Source organism: Pygocentrus nattereri, chromosome 18, assembly GCF_015220715.1.
Source record: "Pygocentrus nattereri isolate fPygNat1 chromosome 18, fPygNat1.pri, whole genome shotgun sequence".
Lineage (NCBI taxonomy): Eukaryota > Metazoa > Chordata > Actinopteri > Characiformes > Serrasalmidae > Pygocentrus > Pygocentrus nattereri.
The window spans coordinates 30,124,814-30,152,230 of NC_051228.1; the positions used below are offsets into that span (position 1 = coordinate 30,124,814).

The 27,417-nt window shown below is 38.3% G+C and overlaps 1 protein-coding gene across 9 annotated transcripts; it reads right to left on the reverse strand.

Moving 5' to 3' along the window:
* Positions 1-687: 687 nt before the first annotated feature.
* sytl2a (synaptotagmin-like 2a) lies at positions 688-27,107 on the reverse strand. 9 transcript variants are annotated; one of them, XM_017692639.2, is made up of 21 exons: positions 26,874-27,107; positions 26,701-26,779; positions 22,880-23,216; positions 20,196-20,347; positions 18,244-18,361; positions 15,149-15,218; positions 14,813-15,047; positions 13,674-13,721; positions 12,095-12,805; positions 10,696-10,767; positions 7,186-7,290; positions 6,815-6,871; positions 6,145-6,239; positions 5,094-5,210; positions 4,733-4,902; positions 3,506-3,608; positions 3,256-3,417; positions 2,129-2,225; positions 1,903-1,999; positions 1,507-1,712; positions 688-1,320 (listed from the first exon to the last, which is right to left on the reverse strand). In XM_017692639.2, the coding sequence occupies exons 3-21, from the start codon at positions 22,978-22,980 to the stop codon at positions 1,172-1,174; spliced, it is 2,865 nt and encodes a 954-aa protein (XP_017548128.1). In that variant the 5' UTR covers positions 22,981-23,216; positions 26,701-26,779; positions 26,874-27,107; the 3' UTR covers positions 688-1,171. The 9 variants fall into 9 exon arrangements, with proteins under 9 accessions (XP_017548128.1, XP_017548130.1, XP_017548129.1 ...); XM_017692641.2 differs by having other exon boundaries at positions 12,215-12,805; positions 26,701-27,107; XM_017692640.2 differs by lacking the exon at positions 13,674-13,721 and having other exon boundaries at positions 26,701-27,107.
* Positions 27,108-27,417: the final 310 nt, after the last annotated feature.

Genomic DNA, 27,417 nt, shown 5'->3' on the forward strand with positions numbered 1-27,417 from the left:
TTAGTGTGATCAGCCCTCAAATGAGCTCAGTATTGAGATTAATAACTGGCTCATCATATCTATTTATCAGTCCACTCAGGCTTCAGCAGGATCGTAACAGGAAGTGTTAAAGGAGGTCCTCTTTAGAGTTTGTCTAATGGGCGTGTTTACTTCACGACATTCAGTGACTTTAAAAGAGTTTCCTTTTTTGATTTGTTAAATTTCATGTTAAATCAAATTTAACATGAAATAATTGAACATTCCCAATACTTGTATTCTATTACATCCCAACTTTGGTGGTAAGTTTGCATGTAAAAGGTATATTATTCGAATTTTATTATAAGTTTTCAGACTAAGATGGGTTTAAAACATTGCAAAGATATGCAAAAATGCTTGATTCTTTTGGACTTGTCAACTGGTTCAAAAGAATTAAAGAAAAGGATAAAAAAAGGACTAGTCCAAAGCTCTGTCTGCTAAAATAACATAATCTCACTGGGTCTAACACATGCAGAACCTGCACATCACATTAGTCTGTCTCAACTGCACACTTTTAAACCCAGAAACCTCGAGGTCTCTTGCTTTCTACATCTGCATGTTGAGGACATCACTTAGGTGTAGTCTTGGAGTAGGACCACCACCATTTGGAAAAGAGCTTAAAACACAGCAGAGTTCACATGGGTTGGTGAAAACAAACTTGTAATAACCATATTTGCATTTCTAAAAATACATTTATTTAACATAATCATCAATTAACAGCATTTTATTGTTTAGTTACTTCAGCATTTAATGTTTATTTGCATAAAATTGGCCTCTGAACAACATCCTTACTGTGCATTTCTCCTAAATGATTTAACATATGTAGATTAATCACAGTCAAAACAAAAACCGTTCCATTCTTTGCAACCTTTCTTGACAGGGATTTTAACATAATACAGACCCATCATTTACACATGTATAAACACTTGATTGCACATGATTGCAATCCTATAACTCAGCAGGAAATACAGAAAATATATTTTACAAGAATATATGAAATATACATGTTTGCAGCTCTCATGTTTCCTAAGTCAGTGTTAGTATTTGACTTTATCCCAAATTAAGTAATCTATGTTTGTCATGGAGAAGCACATTCTGCAATTTGGTCTGTTATTTATTTTTTATGCAGGTTGTGTTTTCTTAAATAGGTCCGTTACTATTTGGACATCGTTCTTGCCATAACCAGCATTCTCAAAGGTACTACATCTTCCACCCATTCATTCTGTGATTCAATCATTCTCTTCCACAGCCCAGCTTCAGCAGAATTAGAGTCCATCCAGTCCACCACATTACCATAACTTTTACCTGGAAAAAGTTAAAAGCAAAGAGTGGTCAAACATTGTGAAACATTTAAATGTGATCTTTCCAGTGGTATAAATTATTTTACAGTGGACCCCTTTTCTCAAATCTGGTGATTTACATGAAAAATAATACAATTAAAAGAATTTTTAGTGTAAATCTGAGGTGAGCACAGATGGCTTTATTTCCCACCTGTTCCTAGGCAGAGCCTTATGCCTCCTATGAAATGGTTATTGAGCCGGTCATGGTCCCACACAGTGAGTTCCACACAGGCCTCTCTCAGGTCCTCTGGCCTGAAACCATCATACACCATGGTGTGGTTAAACACTGGGTTTGCCGTCCTTTTCACCACTCGGGTCTTCTGTCTGCTTTTCCGAGCAGTGTCTGGGAGCACAGTGCTGAAAACCACAAGATACAGTATGTGAACAACTGCTGCTGCAAAGACCCATACACATGTGCAACACACATTTGCAAACAATCCATGGTATGGAACTTCTTGAAATATTGAGTGTACAAGTTGACTAACTAAAGTCAGTACAGCCTGACAATTCTTGCAGCTTCTTTCTTCTCCAGCTTAAATTTACATACCATTTGACAAAGGGATCTATGGCTCCTTCTCTGGCTGGCAGATCTTTACATTCCTTCACCCAGATCTGTACCTCACCAGTTTGTGGTGTCTTTTTACCTACAACATCAAAAAATTACAGCACAACTCTTTACAAATATATATTACTTGGGTGAATAAAAAATGTCATAATGAGTTCATGACTTGCATTCCATTTGTGCATTCAGCCATTAAAGGCTGATCACTTACTTTGAGAGGTCTGCTGAAGGAAACGCAAAGCTACTCTCATCTCTCCACTCATTTCCATGCAGTGGTTAACACGCTTCGGACTCATCTGTGCTGGAACCTGAAAGTAAAATGTAAACATGCTTTTCTTAACAGGGATGGTCACAATGAGGTACAGTATAATCTTAAAAATAAGGTGCCAAAAAGGGTTCTTTGGAGCAATGCCATGAATGTTATGGTTTCTTAAACAACCTTTCAGTAGATGATTGTTTACTGAACCATTTTTGGAAATTATTTGTGGAAATGGTATTTATAATGATTAAAAACATCCAAATAATATAAGAAGTTTCAATAAAAGTCTTTTCTAGAATCACACATCAAAGCCAAGATCCATTTAGGGGGTGAGCAGGCTTTTTACCAATCAGTTTCTAAAGTATGGTGCCCCACCACTTTTTGATTGAGTTCAGGCTGGTTATTTCAAGAAAAAAAAACCCTCCATTCTCCCTAACCACACAATCTATTGTCAAGACAACGAGTCAAACTCAGAGGCAGAATTAATATCTCCACATATATTAGAAGCAGGACACTTCCCAAAAAGTTAAATCTGATCAATTTCATTTTCAGAGAGAGGACGGCTGAAGATCACTTAACTGGTTAATACTTTTACTCCAATGCACAAACTAATATTTATGCACTTAGTCATAGATCATGTTACAAAAGCTGCTAGATTAGTTGCAGGTGCAAGATTACCTTGCTAAGCTAGAATTAGTTTCTCAGAAATATAAGCTAGCAAAGTCAGCTATCTGAATAAAGCCCAGCAAATGCTGCAGGATAAAACACAGGTTGCTGCTTTTCCACTAGCACAAGTTTTTTTGAATGTGTGACAGCATGCCTGCATTTAGGAGTCATTGTTTTTGAGAATTCTTTTTTTCCTTTATACGATCCATGAGTAGCTTACTCTGTATTTAGGCGTAGAGAAACTGAGGTTGTATTTCATTCCCGTTCCAAAAAAGTTACTTTCTGTTGGGCAATCATCAAACCTCAATGCAAAAAGTAGTTTTACAAGACCACCAGAACAAGATCATGAGCACTACAAGCTGAGATGCTTTAGGAATTCAAAACTTAATGTTGAATGACCAACAAATCCTTACCCTTCCTTTCAGTGCATAGTCCATCATGTGTGTGTTATTGAAGTCCCACTCTGACAGATCCACATCCACCTCCCCAAGAAAACTGTTCCGCCCAAACGTGTCATTATGCCACACAGAGAGGTTTAAAGTGTGGGCTTTCAGGTTCTCTAATGGTATTTTATACTGCATAGAGAGAAGCACATTTTGGTCTCACATTTTGAAATTACTTAAAACTGTGCAAATTGCTGCAGTAAAATCTTGCCATTCATACCCGTAAGATTTCATTGTAAGCAGGATTCAGAGTCTTCTTCTTCACTGTGGTTTTTCTCTTCCCCAGCCTTGCTTTGTCTGGTAAAAGGTAGCATTTAACATACCTAAACCACAAGGATGGACATAAATTGCTAGATTAGTACAGCTGGACCACATCGACAAATTGGTCTGAACATTATATGAGTACAGCATCACCTGGAATCAATAAGGCAAAAGTCATTAGTTTTAATATTGGGTTAAATCCTGAATTCTAAACTATTTTCCTGTTTGTATGAAGGATTTGTGATTGCTTCTCATCTTGAACCCAATAATTTTGCCACATTACTTTTGAAATATTAGCCCTGGGTAATTATGGATAACCCAGACACAATGCAGAATTATGGTTAAGAATTACAGAAAACATGAAGTGAATGCAAACAGTGTGTTTCCGAGAGATCCAGTAGGACACGCTTCACACATATTCCACCATCTTCTCGAAATTTCATTGACATGCAAACAATGTATTTAGAGTGTATTGATGTAAAATAGTGCACTGTAGCTAAGAGATTGCCATACATTGGTGGTGATAGGAACCAGGATTCACAATGTCTTCAACACAATATAGTCATTTTATTCACTGAAATGACCAGTGAACTTACACAAGTCACCTGAGTCTTTATATGAATATGTTGATAATGATAAAATCTTCATGAATCTAGTTTATTTGGTGAATATTCTTTCTTACAACACTATAACAACATGCACATTTCTTGCAACTTTGCAGCTATGACTGAATATAAAAACATGTTTTATTTCAAAACCTTGAACATGTCATTAAAACAGTGAATCAGACATCAGGCAGTCCATTCAGAACCATTTTGTGTAATAACTTTCAGTGAGATTTTTAAAAGTTTTTAGAAACATTACACTCTGGATAGCCAGTTCCTATCACCACTGTAATTTCTGAAAAGTTTCCATAAAATTAGGCATTTCTCATCAAAACAAATAACTTTGTTTACGATTAAATAATGCATACATTTTGATGGAATTTCACAGATGATGAACTGCATTCAGTTAGTTAGTTCAGTTAGTTCCATCTGGGTTCAAAGAAAGTCCTCATTCCTCCACTATAGTATAGTGTATAGTTTATCTGGAATGTCTGTTGATTGTAATTCAGTAATTGTAAATCACCTGATTATTATAATACAAATATTGTTTCTGTAATTGTAATCTCTACCGAAACACTCACGGGTCAGATCGGTTCCTCTTGGGCTCCGCCGCTGCCAGATCTCTGCACTGAGCTATGAAGATGTGGAACTCTCCTAGCTTTGGCACGTAGTTAATGGCGAACTGGATGGTCCCTTTGACCTCCACGTTGCCAAAGTCAGTGCTGTAAATGCTCATCACACTGCCACTGACCTTTCAAATCCAACATAAGCAGCTGAATTATTCACTAAGGCAACAACAATGAAAACAAGCAAAGCAAGATAACCGTAACTCAGGAAAACTAATCAAATGCATTACAACACGCACATGTGTGTTAACATACATAATTAGGAGGCAGAATTAATTAGCTTGTTGCATGTGTGTTAGAAATGGGTGGCACATACAGAAGACAAGGAGGCGCGGCCAGAGGATGTGCTAAGGTAAGTGTTTGTGCTGTCTTTCCTCTGTCTTTCAGAGTAGAAACTGTTCACCGAGGTACAGTCGCTTCCTCGGCCGTTTCTCTATAAGACAAAGGAGCATGAACCTGAGCAACGTGCAGGGTAAAAACACAAATGCGTGCACATGCGGCTAGTGATGCTGCTGTGAAATTCCTGAGGGAAAACCTAAAGAGCAACATAACGTGTTTGGTGTTATATACATGTTACAAAGATAAAGGCATCACTAAACATATCTGTACATAATACACTGTAAACCTGTAATATATTATAATCACATAGTCAACTTACTAGCAACAAATGGTTTAATTTGTACAAGAAATATTGATTGAAAAAGATTTGAACACAGTAACACATATTTAATATGTAAACTGTTTACCAATTGTTGTATAAACACTTGTTATTTAAATGTTTTTCTAATTATAACACCACTTGAATCTGCGAACATTTCATGAATAGTGCACTGACAGAAATGATCCAAAAGCAGCTTGGAACAAAATCATGCTACCATAACACACATTAAAGTAAAGACTAAGTGCGTATTTTCCATCTCCAATAAACTTTCCATTTCTGAGATACAAGGTTTTATTATGACAGTAATGATATGCAGAAACGAACCAAGCATCAAAACTTCACATGCCGTGACATAAGTTTGACATCACCACGCTATTAACATGTCAAGGCATATATCATATGCCATCATGATAGATTCCATCAAGTAATATAACACTGTCATAATACTATTGCCATTAGTTGTCATAGCATGTCATAATGTTTGATGATCTAACATTATGGCATCTACCATGATAATTACCAGTAATGGTCATACGACACTATTACTGAACACAATCTGTCATGACTGCTTATGACACCTGCCTTACAAGTTTATGGCCTGGTTATGTCAATGTTATGTAGCAGGGTTCACGTAAAATGTTAACCCCTAAATTCTATTAAATCACAATGAAGTGCAATAGATGGGCAGTGAGTCAGGTATGTTTACCTGCTGCTGTATGAAGGCCGGCACAGACACACTCAGCATCTTCATCTGCTCTGGGTCTGAGAGAGAGGAGCTGGGGGCGAGGGGGGCTGCAGACACTGATCCAGGAACAGCAGATACAGTAAAGAGAACAAGACAGCTCAGCAGTCATGCCTTAAAGCTCTGAGAGATTTATGGAATACATTTATAAAAGCGCTTAGTGTAAGCATGCTGATCTAGGTTTCACCTTTCAGGCTAATGACTATGATATACTACACTGACATACTGAGGCTCATTTCTAAATAGAGCAATTAATCTCAACATCAGAAGCTGCTGTCAACAAAGCTGCATGACTAAAGTTCTTCCTTTTGGAGCTTCAGATGCGTACATTTCCAAACTGTAATTATCAACTGATTTAATCTTAAATTGCAAGCTCTCTTCAAGTTTTTATGACTTTTTAAAGCATTTTCAAAGTCTAGTGAAATATTCACAAAGTATAAGAAAGGTAAAAAATACAAAGATTCCATGAACTCTGTAGTTTACTAACTCTTTTTCTTCTAAGGAAATGTAAAAATACTGGTTCTCTACATTACATTCCTCTGTTTTCTTTAAAATTTTAAGAGCTGTCATGACTGATCATGGAAATGGGACAAGATATCAAGTGACAAAACTAGAACAGAAGAATTAGATTTACCATCTTCTACACTCAGTGTTATGTCAGTCCTTGGCTCATTTTTCCACCTTTCTTCTCCTTGGGTTTGATTGACAGTGTGTTTAAAAGGAATAACATAACATTATTTGTAACACAACAAACTGACAGGATAATCTTTTAAAATACATGCACGGCTCTCAACTGCAAAACACAGTCTTGGCAAGTAAAATCACCTAATCTAGTCAATATAGGTAAAATTTCTCATTATGAGATAAAGATTGTTTGTGTTTTTAGCTAATTTAATAAAGAATAATAGCTCAGGTTGCCTAATAGAAGTAGTATATTTGACATCAAAGAGCATAATGGCCATTTAAAATAAAGCAGAATAAATCCCAGAGCATCAAGGTACTCACGTGAGGGCAGACTTGCCAGGTTCTCTAAGCTCTTGGATATTGAAATGGGCCTGACATTTGCTTGCTTCAGAGCTGTTCTTACAGGGCTGGGTTCCACACTGCCACCTATCAGAATTTATATCAGGTTACATGCTGCACTATGTATTATACCATTCAATTCAATCACAGAAAATATGATTTATTACCTTAATTATTATGATGGCTAGCTTAACTCCTGAAATCTACACTCTAGAAATAATAGTGAGTAAACTGTTATGTAATGTAAGTACTGGTTGATAGAAACTGATTCATAGGTTACATTGTAAGTAAATGGTTTTGGTCAGGTTAAAATCAGGTTATGCATTTATTGTAATTTCATTTTACCCCTTGCAATATTTGTGTGAGTGTATGTACAAAAAATGGTCATAATTCATTTTACACAACCATTTTCCACCCTTTCTTTATCCATCTATTTCTTTAACACTTATATATGATGAACTCTGTTCTGATTGGCTGCCCTGTATTGTGCCTCATTAAATAAGCACTCAGAGCTGAAACACTCTTTATAATCTTCTAACTTCTGTATGAATGGGTGGGTCGAAACTGCTGTGGGCTGAATAGGATTTATTTAAATCACAGAAACTTTTTGAATTTTGAATTCAAAATAGCCTGTTTTTGAAGCAGAGTTTCCATACATGTACAGTAAAATTAGTTTTTCTATGATATGGGCCCTTTAACAGAACTAGCATGCACTTTACACTGCTATATAGTTATTGACTGTATTGTTTATGGTAATATACTGACAAATGCAAACGTGATGCATGGAGTAAAATCTGTTCATTTACAAAACAAATCTATTATTTCATTGTTTTAGTCGATTTCTTAACATAAGTAGAGACAAAGTTAGAGACACTGGTGATGCAGAAGCAAGGTTTTAAAAATGTTTTAAAAGAAGTCAAGAAATTACACAGAGCAAAATATTAAAAATGCCTGAAGGAAAAAAATGAACAACTGTTTTTCCTCTTTGGTATTTGACATTACCTGGAGAGTATATAGACCTCAGTCAGGTCAGAATGTTTCAGGCAAATCAGTGACTTTGGATAAAGATGTTTCCAAATGTCATAAAATCTCCTTTGATGAATCATTTAGTGTAATAAACCCTGCTTCTACCAAAATCAGAACATTGTTAGGACAGACAAATTTATGAAATTGTTTCTAGTAAACCACGACTGGAGCAAGTAAAGAAGAGCTCACAGACTGAACTTGTCCGAGACTGAGACCAGGCATCAGGTGAGGCACTCCTGGAGGAGTCAAAGGTAATCTCCTCCGACTCAGGCTGGGAGCATCGAGAGGGCGAGCTCTCGTTACTCGCCCTGCCCTGGGAAACCTGTTCAGAACCCTCCCCCACCTCTACTCTGATCCACTCCTGCCTGATTGGCTGGTCAGAGCATCCAGATTTGTGAGTGGACTCAGGTAGGCCCAGGTAATGCTGATAACTCAGAGGAATATATGACCTGGCTAGACGTATATTTGGCTGGAAATCATCCAAGCGCTTTCGTTCTTTGAGCATTATTGGACTTCCATCTGAACCTTCATCTGATGTCTTTCTGCGGTGTTCAGGTGAGGTCAAACAGGCTGAGGTTTGACCTTGAGAACTAGGTGAGGAATGGACAGGACTTATCTGTATTCCACCAATATTACCTATGCTGATTCTTCCAGAAGACTGGAACCTCCCAGGAGACGATGGAGGAGACTGTTGAGGTGTAACCTTCAGATTTTGCTCAGCAAGATCCTTTTCATCACTGATAGGACTTGATTTGTCTGTGTGTGACTGTCCTGCTGGATATCCTATTTGATCCCTGTTTAGGGATGTGTGTTCCAGACATTCTGCTGAAACCTCCTCAGTTGGATTGACATCTATAATAAAGGCTCTCAATGGTGACCCATTCTTTCTAGACTCTTTGACTGGAAATGAATCTCTTGGTGTCACCTTAGGTTGGTGTCTTGGGCTAGGTGTTCTGGTCTGAGTCAGGACTGCTGTTAGGTTATCATCTCCAGACTGGTGGTCATGATCCAGAACACCTGAGCTAATATTTCTAATGGGGGATGATCTCGGACTGCGCTTCTGGCCTTTATCTGAAACAGCCTTTAGTGTTTTGAGTGGAGAAATGTGGTGAGTGCTGTGGGATATCCTGTCAGTATCATCTTGAGGACTTTTCACAGGGACTTTGCTAGGACTTTGCTTCCGTTGACTCTTTTCTATCTTCTCTTTCAATGAGAGCATGATCATTCCAGCCTCTCTGGTCAGAGAGGACTTCCGTCTTTCAGGGCCTACCACTGGATCCAGGCTGGTGGAACCCACTTCCAGAGAAGACTCACTGATTTTTTTAGAATGTTTTTTCAGAGATGCTGCATCCTGAACATCTGGTGACTCAGGAGTGCTGACAGTTATCTTAGGGCCACTTGCTTCTTTCTCCCAGAAGGACTTGAGATTGCTGATGGTGGCAGGCTCAATATCTTGCTGAGTGAGAAGCTTTCTGACTAGTGGCACCGGATGAGGAATTTCATCTTCTTGTTCTTTCTGTTTAACTGGTGAACTCTGTGGCTCCTCAGAGCTGATCTCAGTTTGAAGTCCATGCTCCTCCGGCTCCTGAGTTATCTGATTAATATCAAAAGTTAAGGATTTCTCCTCATAAGAAGGAACAGAAGCATCAGCACCATCTCCGATTCTTTCATGAGAACTCTTATCTTCTGGACATTCACTGCTACCAAAAGATGTGTTTGCTTTGAATGGGTTGACGTTAATCCCTGGCAACTTTGGATCCATGTCTTTGTTTTCCTCCTCACTTAGTTTAGGCATCTCACCTTGATTTGTATCTGCACTTTTTTTGATGCTGAGTATTTTCGGTCCTTTGTTCCCTCGCTCCCAGAAAGATTTCAGGCTTGCAAGTCGACTTGGTGATCTTTCACCATGGTCCACACTCTCTTTCTGTGGGGTGTTATCATCATCTACATCATCTAAAGCACCACTGTCTTCTGTTTTAGAAAGAAGTACACTTGCCTCATGTTCTTCTGTTACAACATTCAGTTTAGAAGAACTTTGCACATCGGAAATGTCATCAACTTCAGGGTTTGTGGGTATGTGAGGAGCTTTCAGGCTTTCAGAAATGATGTTGTCTTTTTTGTCATCAGGGTGGTGCACCACATCTTCTTTAGTTAGCAAAGTTTCAGGACTGTCAGCTTTCGTTTCTGCTCTCGAAAACAATGCAAGCAGCCCTCTCCGGGGCTTTGGTGATGGCTTTGCCTTTATCTCTTCTTGTGTGGGGGACATATTTTCTGTATCTAAAGTATCAGGTCCCTCAGGGACATCTTTGTTGTCTTTGTCCTCCTCCGGAGAGCCAGGTCTTTCCTTCACTTTGCTGCTGTCTTTGGAAACCCTTCCAAACCACTCAAGTACCTTAGCAATGGAGCTGCCCTCCTCCTCTGTTAGCGTATGGGCCTGGCCCCCTGGGCTAATGTGAAGGGCCTTACCTTGCTCCACAACAGAGGCAGGGGGCTCAGACACCTGCGACGAATGAGGCTCAGCATGATCTTCATGATGATCTGCAGAACACACATATCAGGAAATGAATCCGAACAGTATGTCACACCAAGATCCAAAATTATGATTCTCACTGTCCAGACTAATCTCAGTCTTAGTAGAAAAGGAAACTGATTTGGAAAAACACTCCTGTTCTGTCATGCATTCTGAATGTGGCATCTGATTTAAATCTTCAGATTTTGTGTTGGTTCAATAATGTAAACACAAGTATGCAAACATTTTTAATTCAGCTGCAGAATCCCAAAGTATAGTACTGAGCAAAGAAACCACCCTTTATTTATTGAATTTTCAGTCCAAATGACCATTAAGTTCAAATTATTCATTATTTAGGAGATATTTTGAAGAGAATAGATATAAAATAATCCACTTGGATAAAGTAGAGAAAAAACAGGTGTTTCAAAACTGTCCAAAACTGTCACAGTATGGTACTTAAAGCTTTCATGTTTGAGAAACAGGAGAAAATCAATCTCCGCTTTTGCTTCAGATCTGAAAAAAATCTACAAGAGTTTATGACTTCCACTGCGTGAGGTCAACTCAACGCTATGGGTCTGAAAGGACATGTAGCTGTCAAGAAGTAAGGAGAAACAGAAAATGAATTTTGCAGATCAAACAAAGAAGCTGCTGGTGTTCTCAGAACAATGGTCACTGAATGTGGCTGATTTTACTCATATAATGAAAAGTAGAACATCCAACCAACCTCTAAGACTGAACTTTGGAGGTGTTAAAAACTACTCATGCAGGTTTCTTTGAAAAACTGCCAGCAAGTCTTGGGAAAAGAATGGAAGCTGTAGCAAAAGCAAGGTGTAGTCACTAAATACTGAAAGGCTGATATCATGTTTACTTTTCTGATGCTGAAAATAAAAAGCTTGTTCTTAAAAGCCATTTTGATTGGAAATTAAATGAATGGAGGGTGGTCTTTGTACAGTACTGTAGATTCACATTCCTTGCAGTCCCAATTCACCAATCACCATTTGTAAGCTTTGCCTTCATACATGCATGAGTAATACTATGCATGTATGTGTGTCGCATGCCCAGGTAAGCAGTTAGTATGAGGAACAGATTTTGGGAGAATTGACAGACAAGCAGAATATGGTATAAAATGGAAATTTATATGATGTATATATAAATATGAATAAATATGAAATATGAAAAAATATAACTATGGTTTTGTTGCATGTATTTATAGGTTTCTGATTTTGAATTTCTTTACTACCTAATATTGATCAATTGTAGGTTGATTGATCGTGTGTTCAGTGATTGATTGATTGATTGATTGATTAATCTGGATACACATCCAGACTGATTTGACTGAATATTTAACAGTCTTACCAAAGGGGGTCTGGATGGTGCTTGTTGTATAGGCATTCTCATCCCGCCAGTTCCCACAACCAAGGAACTCACCTACTTTCTCACTGCTCAAAATGGAGGGCTCAGGAGGGGGTGACTCACCCTCATTTGTTACGGGAGCAGTCTCCCCTATGCATTTCTCATTGTATACATAGTGGAACAGCAGTGGATCGCTTGTGTTTTTAGATTCATTTGTGTCTGGCTCCCCCTCCTGGTCAAAGGGAGGAGTGCAGTCTTGGTCCAGAAGGCCATGATCTCCATGCTCTCGGCCGTCCTGCACCTCCAGCCTCCCTGTGTCTTTGGCCTGGATAATGGGGCAGAAGCGTACCTGCTTTCTATCTAGAAGCCCTGGAGAGGACAACTCTGAGCTGGGGGACAGAGGGGGGCTATGGGAGCTGTCGGAGTTTTCAGGGCTAAGTGGAGAGGGGAGCTGGCTGCTGAAGCTGTTTTGGTGAGAAAGAGAGTCAGTGAAGCTACAGCTGGAGCTGCTGTGCTTTAGAATGCCCCGTGGGGTTGGAGACATGTCCTGTCTAGTGACAGGGTCACTGCTAGTGTCCATCACTGAGTCATGGGAGGAACAGAGCAGCAGTTTCTTTTTTGGCTGTGGTGTGGTCGTAAAAGAGGTGGTTTTTGGGGAGTCTGTATTTTGGTTAGAGTTAGAGGGAATAAGGCTCTCATGTGGTGGAGACAACTCTGGAAAAAAATTTGAAACAACAAAGGGTGGATAACAAAGCAGGGCAAATAGAAAATCAATTAAACAGTACATTGCAATGATATGAATTCAAATTCTTATTGAATTCATATCGATATGTATTCACAACAGCATGGTTAAACGAAAATTAAAACAATGTGCATTTTTAAGAGCCTCTTTGACATGGGAGTATTCCTTAGATACATAAAGTCATGTTGTTCAATCAATTAAACATTTTTCAACCTACTCTCTATCTGCTGCATTCTATCTATTACATGTCACAGATTAAGATAAAACACTAGGGTGAAAACCACTGGAACATTCTGTTATCTAACTTGGAATCTACGAAACATTTTGCTGATGGTCCCTGAGCTGATTACTGACCTGTGTGCCAACTTCCTTGGAAGACTTAAAGCTGATATTAGCAGATAAACATTCCATCAGTGTACTATGCTGTATAGCCTGGTCATGCATGGCAGCTTAGTGCAGGACTACATGCCTTTCTATATAATCTCTTCACTACTTGGCAACTTTCCCTGCCCCTACAATCTCAAAAACATCAACAGGTACAAAATCTCTGGAACTTCTGACTCAAACATTTTCATGCAATCTTATACTCTCACATGCTTACAGATAAGGGGTACGCTCTTTATTTGTATTTCCTCACACTAATGAAACTAAAATACTTTCACAGGGTCTTTTCTAAGATAACTATCATTTTTCTCCATTTTCGGTTTTGAGTTACATTAACAGAGCAGACACATATCATGCAAAGTGTAAAAGGGCATGCTTGAGTTAAACAGCCAACACCAACAAGCTTAGGCGGGGTTCACACGCTGCACTGAATGGGGATCAGTCAATCAGACTTACTGTGTGTGCAAGGAAAATGCTTTGAGTGCCTGATCTTCACGTCGTCCACTCCAGTAAACAAACAACACATTCATTATGTGCTTATAACACAAGAGAGTATTATAGCATTCAATGCTTAGTTGTTTTCACAGTCAATTACCTGGCGATGTGTCATACTCAGACCTGCTACCATATTCTTATACATGTGATCTAAATCTGGGTTATTGCAGGATGTGACATAAGTTATTTTTCACCTCAAAGTCAAATTGTTTATCAAAGCATCTCATATGCTTTTTGAAGATGGACTCTCTCTAAATGACTATTCAAGCTGGATTAGTTCTACCAGTAGAGGTTAGGTATTGTAAATTGAGGGTTCCAGTTTGTACAAGATAAGAAATCTGTGTAATTTCGACAATGTAATACAGATAGACCTGACTGACATAGCATGTCAGAACTATATGGCAGGCACTACACTCAATGACAATAACAACACAGCACATGCCAGTGTCTGTTAGCTTGTTTTGTTGATACATTACTGTAATTTGAGCAAGACTTCCTTTTTTAAGAGAACCTGAACAGATAGAAAGATCCCCTGATAAAAATAATAAGGCTTAAAGGAATGGCTTAGCAAAATTAACATTTACATGTTTTTTTCTTTACTTTACACATAGTTGATCAGCCAAGTGTGGTGTCTGAACACAGGTGGGCAACATGGCAAAAATATAACATTATGATGCTTCTAACATTATCTAAATACAAGATATGTATCACAATATTCTTTTTTTCTGAGGTTTAAGAAATTGGAACAAGCAAAAAAGAAATGTGACATATTTCAAAAACACTAATAAAACTGAATGCAATCAGCATTTTAGAGTTAACAGGCTTTTATTATACTAAATTCAAGGAAATACAACTGATTTTGCTCTCTTTGTAATGAAACATGCAGTTAGCCAGTGTTTTTAAGCATCGACAATATCCAGGATATGCAAAGAAAAGCATACTGTGAGATAATGTGATTTGCTCTGGAGTTATTTTTTTTTGGTGACACAGTCTTCTGTAGTCAAACATGTCTTGGCCGATCAACTATGTTTGAGTTATTTAGGTCTGAAACACATCTACACAAATGTGTTTATCCAGCTGCTTGGTATTGAGATTCTTACCCTCAGCAGGTGTCTGGAGTGACTCTGCAGGTGTTTGGCATGGCTTTGCAGTTGCCTTGTGTGGCTGCGCATCTGGCTGCTGCTGCTCCGCAGGTATCCGGGGTGTGTAAGTAGGTGTCTGCTGTGGCTTTGCAGGTGCCAAGGGTGTCTGCCCTGCTCCACTTGTTAAGCATCCATCTGTCTTTTTTGGAGATTCTACACCTAAGGACTTACTGTTGAAGGGATTTTGTCTAGGCTACAACAAATCACAGTAATAATGTCAATAATTATAAACTTCTACTAAAGGAATAACATGTGTAACACATTAAAAAAGGAACATAAATATGAATGTGATACCTTGATTTGAGGCTGCACAGAAGGTGTTTGGGTGCCTTGCAGAGATTCTGCCAGTCGATAATGATCCTCTCTGTTGAAAGATGGTTACATTATGATAAATGCTGTACATACACAATAATGTACAGAACTAGAAAAAGAAATAGTTTAAAGAAACATGAATTGTGTTCTGTGCTGTGGTATCTTTGTAAGCTCAGTTTTCACAGCCTATGCCTTGAAATTTCTTGAGAAACTTTAGCAACAAATTGGTAAGGAATGTGTCTGTATCTATCCTGCATTCTGAGGGCATCAGAGAAACAAAGAGAAACACAAAAGTATGAAGCATGAAAAATTGAATTGGCACATTCAGCTCACAAACAATGAAAACAACACTCTCTTCTACTCTTCTCTCTTTTCATTTTCCCTCCTGTGCACTTCTGTATTTTCCTTTCCTTGCTGTCCCTCTCCTCTAGCATTCTTTCTTCTCCTCTCCTCCTCTCCTCCTTTCTCCACAACTCTACTCCACTTTCCCACTTTTCCAGTCTCTCCTTTTCTTTCCTCTCTCCTCTGCTTTACTTTAGTTTTTCTCCTTTATTTCCATCCTATCATCTCGTTCTCTTCCCCTTTTCTTTCCACATCTCCTCTCCTTTCCTTTCTTTTCTACTCATCTTCTTTTCTTTCCTCTCTTTACCTCTCCTCATACCTCTCTTCTACTTTCCTTTCTTCTCCTTTTTCTATTTTCCTTCATCTTTCCATCACCATCCTCTCTTCTCCTCCACTCCCCTTTGCTTCCTCTCTTTTCTTTTCTTTATCACCACTTTACTTTCCTCTCCTTCACCTTCTCTTTTCCTCTTCTGTCCTCTCCTCTACTCTCTTTTCTTTCCCTCTCATATCTTTGCCTCTCCTCTTATTTTCTTTCCTTTCTTCGCCTCCCTTCCACTTTTTTCCTCTCCTCTCTTTGTTCTCCTTTCCCTCCTTTTCTTCTCCTCTACCCTCCTTTCTTTTCCTCTCCTTTTTCTCTATACCCTTTTCTTTTACTCTCCCCTCCTCTTCTCCTCTCCTTTCCTTCCCCTATCTCCTTTCTCTTCTTCTCCTATTCTTTCCTCTCCTCTACTCTTTTCTTTCCCTCTCATTTCCTTTCATTCTCTTCTCTTCTCCATTTGCGTGACACCTACCCAAAAAAAGTGCTAGGAAAGTGTTGCACATCCCCTGCTAAACTCTGATCTACAGCATTCCTCTCCCCACTTAGGCCCTCACACTCATTGCCAAGTATGAAGAAAGAGATTAAATTCTTTCTATGTCACATGCAAAGCATGAACCATGGGAAGAGGTTTTGTGTGCATTAAGAGTTCTTATGTTATGCACTGAGAAATTGCAAAAGAAAGTCTACACTTGTTGAGTTTTATTATAATGAAAATCAAGTGATTTTTGCTCATTTTTGAACTGGACACGGCAAATCCTGTGTATTCTGAGTTTTTCTGTTAACATGCCAACATCCCCAGCCTTGTTAATGGCCGGACGTCGTGTCTGTGAGACAAAAATGCAAGGTGCTGAGTGATTCTCAGAACAAGCACACAGTAATCCCGCATTCTGTTTTAACTCAAATAAAGTCTGTTATACATATTATACATTAAGCCACTACATTATGTTTTGTTTGACGATTTCATACAATCAAATGGCACTTTTGAGAAACTGCATGGCTGTTGGTTTTAATCATTTCTCTCTCACTGAAGTTACTCCACAAATGTGTAACTAAGTGAAACTAAGTAAGCTGAGTTCTTGACGTGAAATACATCAACATGTTTGTTTTGTTAACAGGATCTTGTTGGATAAAAGTTACTTCTTTCCCTTTGGCTCCTGGCTCTATTTGCATATTGGGTGCCCCCCCCCCCTTTTTTTTTCACTCAACATCAGTCATTCCAATCAGGCTGCCTTTCCTGATGTGAATGCTTTTCCTGTATGTTTCACTCAACTGCCTGACCTTGTGTTGTTGGCTGAAAGGACAAATTACTGCTCTTTTTGCCACTCAGTATAGACATGTGAGGGTGAATGTATAATAAAATTGGGATTTTTAGGTTTGACTAACTTACAAAGCTAAACAAAAAATGAGAAATGATGAATTTATGTTTATGTTAAGCTAACGCAAAAAACTGCTCTTCTAACATGCAATGTTTAGTGTCTTAAGTGCATTGAACAACAGGTTACCTTAATCTATTAAAGTTATATGAACTTATTTAGGCTTACAGTACAGAGTGGCACTGACTGAGCTTGGGAAAAGGATTCTGTCACAATTGGCCCCTCCCAGTCTCCTCATTTGATCTTGTTTAGCTTTTAGTCCTGTCCATGTGCTTCTTTGTTTGGTTTCCTACCGGTTTTGCCCCTTGTTTCTTGTCTCCGCCCTTGACTGTTTTCACCTGTTTTCCACCTGTGTCTTGTAAACCCTCGTTAGCCCTCTTGTATTTAAGCCCTGTGTTTTCCTTAGTCTAGTGCTAGTCTTTGTTTGATTTGTTTGGATGTATGGTTGATGTAGGGTTTGTGTTCAAAGTGTATGTTTTGTTTGAAGAAGTTTTGTTTATTTCTGGCCTGTCTGGAGTTCTTTGTTCTTTTTTTGTCACGTCTGTCCCTTCTGCTCTACGTATTGGCTCTCTGTCACGATTGGCCCCTCCCAGTCCTGTCCATGTGTTCGTGTTTTGGTTTACCATGTGAGTTTTTGTTTTGGTTTTGTAACTCCGCCCCTGATTGTTTTCACCTGTCTCTCATTGCCCCTGTGTATTTAAGCCCTGTGTTTGCCCTTTGTTTTCGCTGGTCGTTGCGTGCTCATCGTGTTGGTGTTGTTTGCCGTATCCAGCTGTTTGTCATGTCGGAAACTCAATCTGTCCGTGTTGGCTATATGACCCTGGACCGTTACGACCCTGATATTGGATTTGCCCTCAATAAAAGTCGCTTACCTCCGCACATGCGTCCACCACCTCGTTCCCCGTTACACTCTCTGACCATGGACTGTTCTGACCCTGATTTTGGATTTGCACTTAAATCTCGCTTGTCTCTGCACATGCGTCCGCCTCAGTGTTCCCAAATTTTTTGCCAAATTATGTGTATGTCTATAAATACATGTTTACCTGCTATCCTGCGATGGGAATTCATCCAGAATTCCAGATAGTTCTGGTGGGATAAAGACATCCTTGCTCTCACTGTTCAGAAAGCTAGACTTCCCCGGCCAGATTTCAGAAAGCTCCACTGTAACATACACATCAGGAGCCAAATGAAGTGCAAACATAAACATTTCAGTGGAGCCATAACACTGAAATGCACTCAATGGAATCCAACACACTGTGTCTTCTACACTTCTCCAGTAATCTAAACAATCCTGTTAGTTCTGAATTTTTCACCAAGTTGTGTTAAATTGCGCTTTTGATCCTGTTCAATCAAGGCAAAATAGAGTTAAATTAACCCTTAGAACTGACTCTCTTTGCCAGTGTTCCTTACAGCAACAACGTCTCTCAGTCAAAATATTCTATAAAAGCATGCATAATGTCACAGAAGTTATGTAGTGGTGGCCAAAGTTCAGCAGCTTTCTGTCAATAAAATAACAGCCATAAACTTTGCCTTCTTGTTTGAGTAAATATACTACTGCTACTGTAAAAAATATTGACCAAGTGTCAGCCTCTTAAATAAGCAAAACTTGACATAATAAATGCTCTTATTTTCTCAGTATGATGCTTGGAGACTGTTTGGCTTTTCATCTTAGCTTTTGTAAGAAGATCTTCACTCAGTAACTTCACTCATCTGTTAATATAGCTAATGGGCTTAAGATTGAATTTTAATTGTGGACCATGCTTATCAGTCCTTTCATCCTAAGGGCAGCTGATATTTTTATGCACATAAAATCACTGGTATGTTGTTTTCATTTGTAAAACCTCCATATATCATTAGAATAGAGGCAAATAAAAATACAAAGAAAGTAGTTTATGAACACCTCCAGCCATCACATGGGGTCCTTAAATTCCTTCATTAGCACATTTAATTTATTATTATTATATATAACAGAGGTCTGGAAACTGTTAAATAAACTTAAAATCATTTTTTGTATCAATATTATTTGTATTTATTGTAATATTAGTGTTTTTCTGACCAAATACACACTTAGGGCCCAGATACATAGCTTTTTAAATTTAATTTTCTCATATGTATGCAACCATTTCTGGGGTATTTTGTTAACATGCTAAAATTGTTTATTAGTGTCACACCACGTTTTTATTTGCAAACATACTGCGAATCATAATGAGCTCATTTTGGGTCAAAATTTGTTTGTTCATGTTTCATACCTGTAATTACAATCTTCAAATGCATAAAAGGCCTAAACTGTAAAAGTTACATCTTTTGAATTGAAACTGCATTGTAATAATGTTAAATCAAAACATGTTTAAATAAATGCTGTTGGTAGTCAGTCCTTAGAGCGACACTGACCAAATTACCTAAAATTTTCAAAGTTTTTTAAAAGCCAAATAAAAATGTAAAAATTTTACTGGAAGCAATAATTAGCTAAAGAGCAGATAAATAAAAGTAAGCACCTAACTAGGTCTCCTTGTATTCACAGAAAAGCTTGTTCAGTTTTTTTCTGCATGTCTGTACCACAGAGCATTAAACAAATGTACTATGAATGAATTTTTTACGATTAAATTCAAATATATTGGATGTCTGCCTAAGTAACAGATCATACTAATTATGCTCAAGAATGGTGAAAATGTCTTTTGGTGTTGTCTTTATCAGAGTAATGCAAAGACAAATGAAACTCAGATGAAACATTTAAGAAATTCCTTCGTGACTGGGTCTGAAGTTAAACTTTAAGCTTACAGACACCTCACCTGTTGACTCCCTCTCTACCCACTGAAGAGCTTTCAAAGGCGGAAATGTTGAGAGCGGATATGTGTGGGGATGGAGATAGAGGCAGCATGTGACCATATGATGGCTGGTTTCCCAGCACTAACAAACAGGCAGTAATGAGAGAATTGGCAAGTCTTGCTCGTATGTAATGTGCGAGTCCAGTCAGCGTGTCTGTTGGCAGACTCACGTATGGTCACAGGGTTCCCGTGTTTCATGGAGGCTCTAATGATGTCGGAGCCATGGATCCTGTCTCTGTGCCTGTGCGACTTGGTCTCGTAAAACCACTCTCCTGTCAGGTACTTCAGCTTGCCTTTGTCTCGCTCTGTTTTCTGGAGCTTCCTGGGTGGAGGGACATGAGAAACATGTTTCAACTGATTCATCAACTTTATCACAGTTTTGGTATTTTTCCACAGAATGGGTCATACTGACACAACATAAGGGTCAGATTACACAGCCGTTTGGAGCTCTGTACTCACATTTTGGAGTTTGTTTACACTGAACCCATGTTTTTTGTCATGAATTCAATAACAAAGCTGCCCAAAAGCCAATGTGGTTGTTTCAATGCCATAGAAAAAGCATTTTGTTTACCTTAAAGAACCTTTCCAATAATAGTTTTTAAAAATGCTCATATCATCAATGTGTTTTCTTTGTTTTTCAGTATATAAACATTTCAAAGAAGTTCATATATGGAAATTAAGCTGCGAAAACAGCTTGTTTTGAAGTAATTGCTTTTGTGATGTTGCAAAAACCACATTTATACAACCCCACATATTCAGCCTGCAGCAATTTAGGTCCACCCATTTACACTTAATTCAGAATGAGCGTTTCAGCCTGTTCATGATGTTTCGTTTATTCAGAGGTTTGATGCGATGGAACAGAGAAAAAAAAATGTACCAATACTGCCACATTACTATTAAAAGCTAAGAATATAGTGATTTACAATCGTTTAACATGCTGTGCTGCACTAAATCAATTTAAACAGGATAGAACAGGACTGGTTCATTTTTATACACACAGTTGTTCAGTGTGCTCTATCCTGCTCTATAACGGCCTGCTCTGTTTATGGTATTCTTGTCTGATATGGTGATTTTTTTCCCACAAAGATGAAGGTAGAAAATGTAACCGTAAAGAACTTGATTCCCGGAGATTAACCTCTAACTTAATAAGGTCATTTTACAGTGACATCTGTGTAGAGAAATTCCAGAGATTCTTTGAAGTGCAAAACAACTACCCAAGACATAACTTGAACATGAGCATGTTTGAAGAACTTCAACACATCTAAGAGAAAGAGAGAGAGAGCAAATAAGAGAGAGTAAAAGACAGTGAGAGTGCTTTGGAAAACAGACTCTACTACACCCTATTGAATTTGCACACGTTCAGTCCACAAATCCGCAATCCACGGCTGAACTGGCAATTGCTCAAACTGCTTAAATGCCTCAGAAGTAAACAACGCCATCCAAGCAAGAAAAATAAGCCAGCACAGTAATCTAAATTACACACACAGTTCCAAAACAGATGCAATGTTTCTTAAAAGAAGCCAAACTAGTTTGGTGAAGGGCTTGTTTGAAATCTGTTCATTCACCCAATTAAATCATGTTGAAGTGGTATCAGACTGTCAGTTCACCAATTTCTTTTTAAAATTCTATCAACGCTCTCACAATCATCAGATTCATTAGGGGGGAGGGGTCTGAAGCACAACTGACAATGCAATATGTTCTTCCATATGATGCATGCTATCATACATTTCCACCAGAGAGGTGTCCAAGACCCAAATCACACATTTCCACCAGAGAGGTGTCCAAGTCCCCAAAATCTGCATAATGTAGCTTTTATTAATTAATTAGTGGTCAAGTGCTGGTCAATTAATTCCACAATCAAGGATTACCAGCCCACTGCTATGCACCTCTTGGAGTGCACGTCTTCCAGAGTGCACATTAAAATGACACATTCTTCTAGTATGATAGAGCACATATGGCTGTTATTCAGAAAAACAAGAATTAAGCAGTCATTCATGACTTTGAGCAATAGGGGCTGTTTTCATGGCCATGGATTTAACCAAGTCTTGAGCTACACGACAATGTCAACTGTGCTTCACCATTCAAAACCCATTTAGTCTATGCTTAGGCTTCATTTCAGAAACTGGCTCTAGAAGTTTCTAGAAGTCTAAATGTATGAATATCATTTTGCTGTTCTATTTATGAGGGGTGTGACAAATTTACATGTGGCTTCAGAACAAAGTTCTGGGGACTTCCCCTCCCATTTTACTCTGACAGGATGCATCCAAATGTTTTGATCACAAACAGAAGTTTACACTGGGAAACATTCTCAGTTTTTAATTATGATACACTGTTTTAAATGTTCATGTTTTTGGCACTGTACTGAAATTGTTACCCCTACAACATTACCCCTTACTACATAATGGTATTATGCAATTTCATTATGTAATTATATAGTTAACTACATAGTTAACAACACAATTATTGCAGAGTTTTACGTTATATTACGTTATAATATTTTTCTGCTCAATCAGGTTCTTCTTTCCACTGGTTATATTGTAAACAATAATAAGAATATGGCACAAATATAAAGGTTCCAAATGCAAACATAACTTTTCATTAAACTTAAATCACAATAAAATATCCCTTTTCTACTTACTAACACAAATGTGGAATGGATAGAAAGTTTAGGGTCTTTTTCAACATCGTTTCTTTATAAGAATGAGCTATGAGTGAGAAACCATTTACACCAAATTACAACATGCTTTTGTTTAGAAACTTGAAACATGTTCAGAAAACAGAATAAAAAAAAATCACTAAAACATCAAACATTACAAAATGAAATCAAGTTCACCCTCATGGTTGTGTCACTCACTTAATTCGTTCCTCTTCTGCTTTTTTCAGCTCAGTGTCTCTCTTCAGCACCGCCTTGATCATCTCCTGCTCCTCCTCTGTCAGGTAGCTCAGGTCAATCATGCTGCTGCTTGAATTTCAGGCCCAGGTTTCAGATCAGATGGACAGTCAGTGGCTCTGGTTCTGCAAGTAGGCTGAAGCTGTCCAGCCTGCATCCACACTGCTCTGGGACCAGTTCCCAGTCAATGATAGTGATCAGATTTCTAAGGTCCAGAACAGCATTAGACGCGGCAGCATCACTGAGGCTCAGCAAGACCCTGAGGGCTGGTACCAAATCTGTTTGCGCTGCCAATGCGTGCCTGGATAATGTGAAAAATGAGAAGAGACCCTCAGCAGCTAGAAAACAAGACACACAATAGAGGCTAATCCAACAAACAGTCCAGCAGCCATAACAGACTGCTTCTACAGTACTCGCTTTGGCACTGTTTTGACTCTTTCTAGCTTTTTCCACTATCACATGAATGAGATTGAAAGCAATGGCCTTTGGAAAGAGCCAGCCTCAGTCAGTTGGGATAATTTGATGTCCATTTACAATAACATGCCATTTTCATCCATATCAGCCACACAGCGGGCACTTGTCCGAACGCTCTCATGTCAGACCACATGAAGCATGTGATGGGCTATTGTCAGCTGACTATCAGAGGATGCTGCCTTAGCCACTTCTGAATGAGCACAGTCGAGGTCGAGACCACTCTGAAAGAAACCTTTTATTCGAAAATCAAATTAACCCTAATTTAAATTAGGTGCCAGCAAACAACTGGTTTCAATCTGAACAGACTGTTCAAATTTGTGTCATGGTTGAAATGTGAATATCAGTGAGCTACTCAATGACTGAAAGACAGAATTTCAACAAAGCCAAAGAAAGGGTACAAAATAAACAGGGCTCAAAGTATAGCATTTAAAGGGCCCATTTGACATTTTTTCTTCACTTTTCAGGTAAAAGAGTTTAACTAACAGAGCTTGATCTACCACATAAATGTTGTTAAAGTTTCAAAATGTTCCATCACTCAAGTTCATACAGTCCAACCATGGAAACTAAGCTGAAAAAGCAATCAGTTTTTGTGATGTCACAAAAACATGTATATTTACATATACCCATTTGTTCAGTCTACAGTAGTTTAGCTCCACCCATTCATGGCAAATTTATAAGGAATGTTTCAGACTGGACTGCTTTTTGAATAAGGCACAATATGGATCAGCCAATCAGAACAGAGCTCATTCACATACATCAGACTTAAAGGCACAGTAACAAAACAGTGTGTTTAATTCTTAGAGACAAAAAGGCTGGAAAACGGCCAATTAAAACTGAATAATACATAACAAATAATACAAAACAATACAAAACAAATGTGATAAATGGACCTCAGGGAAAAATGAAATGTAGGATAACAAAATAGGCTTAAGATCTAAGACGAAAAATAACTGACACCGCACGTTCTCTTAATCCACGGTAAAATCTTACTTCTGTGAATAACTCAACAACTGAAAAACTTGAAATGTTTCTGGTCTAAAACTCCAGATGAAATATCATATATTTATTTACCCTGTTTTTCTACTCCGTGGTCTGCTGAGACTGAGATAACAGCTTACAATTAGATCGGTGCCTGATTCTCTGAGGCCTATTTAAAAGATAAATTCGATTACTGAATGATTGAGACCAATCAGGCAACATTTGACATGCGTGTTTTAACTCCGCTTGGTTAAATCTTCTGCTCTGCACAACAAAATCAATTTACAGCACTTACATGTCTGTATGTGTAAGCAGATTAAAGTTACAGGAGCAAGAACACATTCCATTGCTGCTCTAAAGGAAGTGCGTATAATCACTGTCCCACTGCTAATAACTTCTTCCTGTGATAACTCCCTGATTGGCTCCCTTCCGTAACCGCAGATTGGTTTTGGCGACAGCTATAATGGAACAGAAACACTTCGGTTACTTGCCTTCTCACCCCCTTACACATATCTATGTTCACTGTGAGGACAGCAGCTTATAGTGCTCTGTTTATAAAATGGATTCCTGAGTTTGAAAGCTTTTTATCATTAACATAGCTTTTTTACTGTTCGTCCAGCACTACCGACATGAGAATACTGAGAAGGAGCTTCATGCCATGACAGAGTTTTATGACTAAGGGGAATAAAAGCCTGAGGTGGAGGAGAGACAATGTAGTCTTAAGATGCTTTCTCAACATTAGAACAACCACACTATCTATTTAAAAAAGGAGTAGCCTCTCTTAATCATTGTCATGCCTTGCACACCTTTCCTTTCTTGCCATCTGGTTTCAGTCTGAGTAAACCATGCAGTACAGCTTCACCAGACACATCATCATGAGTATACACAAGTATACACAAGTTCTTTTTTCCTGAGGCAGCTCTTTGCAAACAAGCCCAACCTTCCTTTAGGAAAAATGTAACAAGACAAAACCTATAAGCTGTTAAAGGTCCTTGGAGTGTAGATAACTTATTTCTAAAATGATGTAGGCACAACAGGCACAAGCAGACGTTCCTAAAAGGGACATAAACACAGGCCTTCAGCACATGTGACTGATTTATGTATGGGATTTATTTCTTTTCATCTGTAATGTGTCATTAGGTGGGTAGAAAATGGTTAAACTTTCTCAATTGCATGTACTTTCCTAAGTACCTTTAATACATACTACTTCAAGAGTTTTACTCCAAACGCTATATATCCATTTGTAACACGTGGGTATAATGAGTTTTTGAAATGAAAAGAGTTGTATACAATAATTTATCATGAAAAAAAGAAAATTCTTGAAGTTGTCCTGAAAGTTTGGGTATGAAAAGCTTTCTTTTTACTCCTACTTAAGTGTACTTGTGAAGAATGTAATCGACTATTTTTGAAAACTATTCAGATCCATTTTAGTCTCTAACCAGAAGTAACTACTTCCTTTTTTGGGTATAATTTCATTCTGCTCTGTCGGTTCAGCATCTGGACAGCTTTGCGATTGGTCCCACTGCTGTCTTTTAATGGTTATTCTTTCATTCAATACATTCTATAAGACACTTATTTTTTGTACTCAAGTTGTTTTTTGAAAAGGGATTTTCAGGTCTACTTGAGTCATTAGTTCGCTTAAATCACAATAACTTTCACCTCAGTGTGTGTTTAGATTACTCTGTCCTCCTCTGGGTAATAGTATTTAGAGGGGGGAAGAGGCTATGAGAGGAGATGAGTGGGTTTTAACTGTCGGTTTAACAGACATGCTTAAAAAAACAATTCTCTCTCTCTCTCTCTCTTTCTATCTTGCTCTCTCTCTCACTCACTCACTCTTAAATATATGCAGAAATCCGAAAACATGTGAATTCTTGTTTCAATACTTGCAGTATACAGATGTGTCTCCTGTGTCTTCTGTATATTTGCCATATACGGGTTTAAGTAAAACATTTCAGGCTTTTTATTGTTTATAGCTCATAGCACTGCACTATAAGATCACTACTTTGCACAATAACACGCCACTTTGATTTGTGCTTGAATGAATGAAACATTTTATTATATTATTATAACAAAAATTTAATAATAACACAAAAATCTAATTTAATCTTTACCTCAAGATTGGAAACTGCATGATATCTGAAAATGTATTGTCTACCTACACGCCTAACTTTGTCTTTGGCAATTATGTGCTATGGGTTATCAAATATTTGATTTTCTAATATTTTATAGACATTATTATGATTTGCATTAAACTGACTGTACCAGACGGTTGCAGATAAACATATTTTGCATTTTTTTCTTGCAAAAGATGACTGTAAGTCAAAATAACCTACCTGTTGAAACATGAACCCCTGTTCTTGTTACGGCAAGCTGCATATTTTAGGGCCAAAGGCAGGAGAACCCTGGAGCAGCCTGGGAACAGAAAAGGCCAACTCTAATCTTCTTAATCTTCGCAGGGGCTTTAACCCAGTTTGTGAAGTGAACAGAGGTGGAGAAGAAAGTTTACCTTGGGGTCCCACTTGGTTCTCAATAAAAGTGAGGGCCAAGGAAAAAAAGAAAACAAAAAAGAAAGTTGTAAAAGATGGGTGGTATTGAGGTTGGTGATATATTCCTCTAGTCTCTCTGCTGCTTGTGGCAGAGAAATGTTGCAGTATTCCGCATGAAAAATCTCGGTTCTTGTGAAAAACTCAAGACTCTACACATCAGCTGGACCAATTCAGAGAGAGAGAGAGAGAGAGAGAGAGAGAGAGAGCTGGTCTCAGATCAGCGTTAACAGGATTCAGGCCAAGCCGCTGCACAGACCCCTCCCCTCAGCGCTGATTGGCTCTTCTCTTCTACATGGCTTTGATCTGAAACCAGCGCGGGTTAAAGCCCACAGTGTGACTTTTCAAAATAAAAGCCCCTCGACTTTCTCTACATTCGCACGCACACACAGAAAATGCATTTTTTATTGCAACAATAAGAACATGTACAAACACAGGAACTATAATTACACTGTAAAAAATATGAGAAATAGCATATAATCATAGTTTAAACAAGGAAAGCATATG

What these genes read in the sequence shown, in the direction of transcription:
- sytl2a (XM_037547591.1), bottom strand. Translation starts at nt 10,495, where the DNA reads ATGTCCCCCACACAAGAAGAGATAAAGGCAAAGCCATCACCAAAGCCC. An exon ending in AAGAGGAACCGATCTGACCC is followed by an intron (nt 3,609 to 4,732) that starts GTGAGTGTTTCG and finishes CTTGTGGTTTAG; the next exon opens with GTATGTTAAATGCTACCTTT. An exon ending in CTTACAATGAAATCTTACGG is followed by an intron (nt 3,418 to 3,505) that starts GTATGAATGGCA and finishes CTCTCTATGCAG; the next exon opens with TATAAAATACCATTAGAGAA.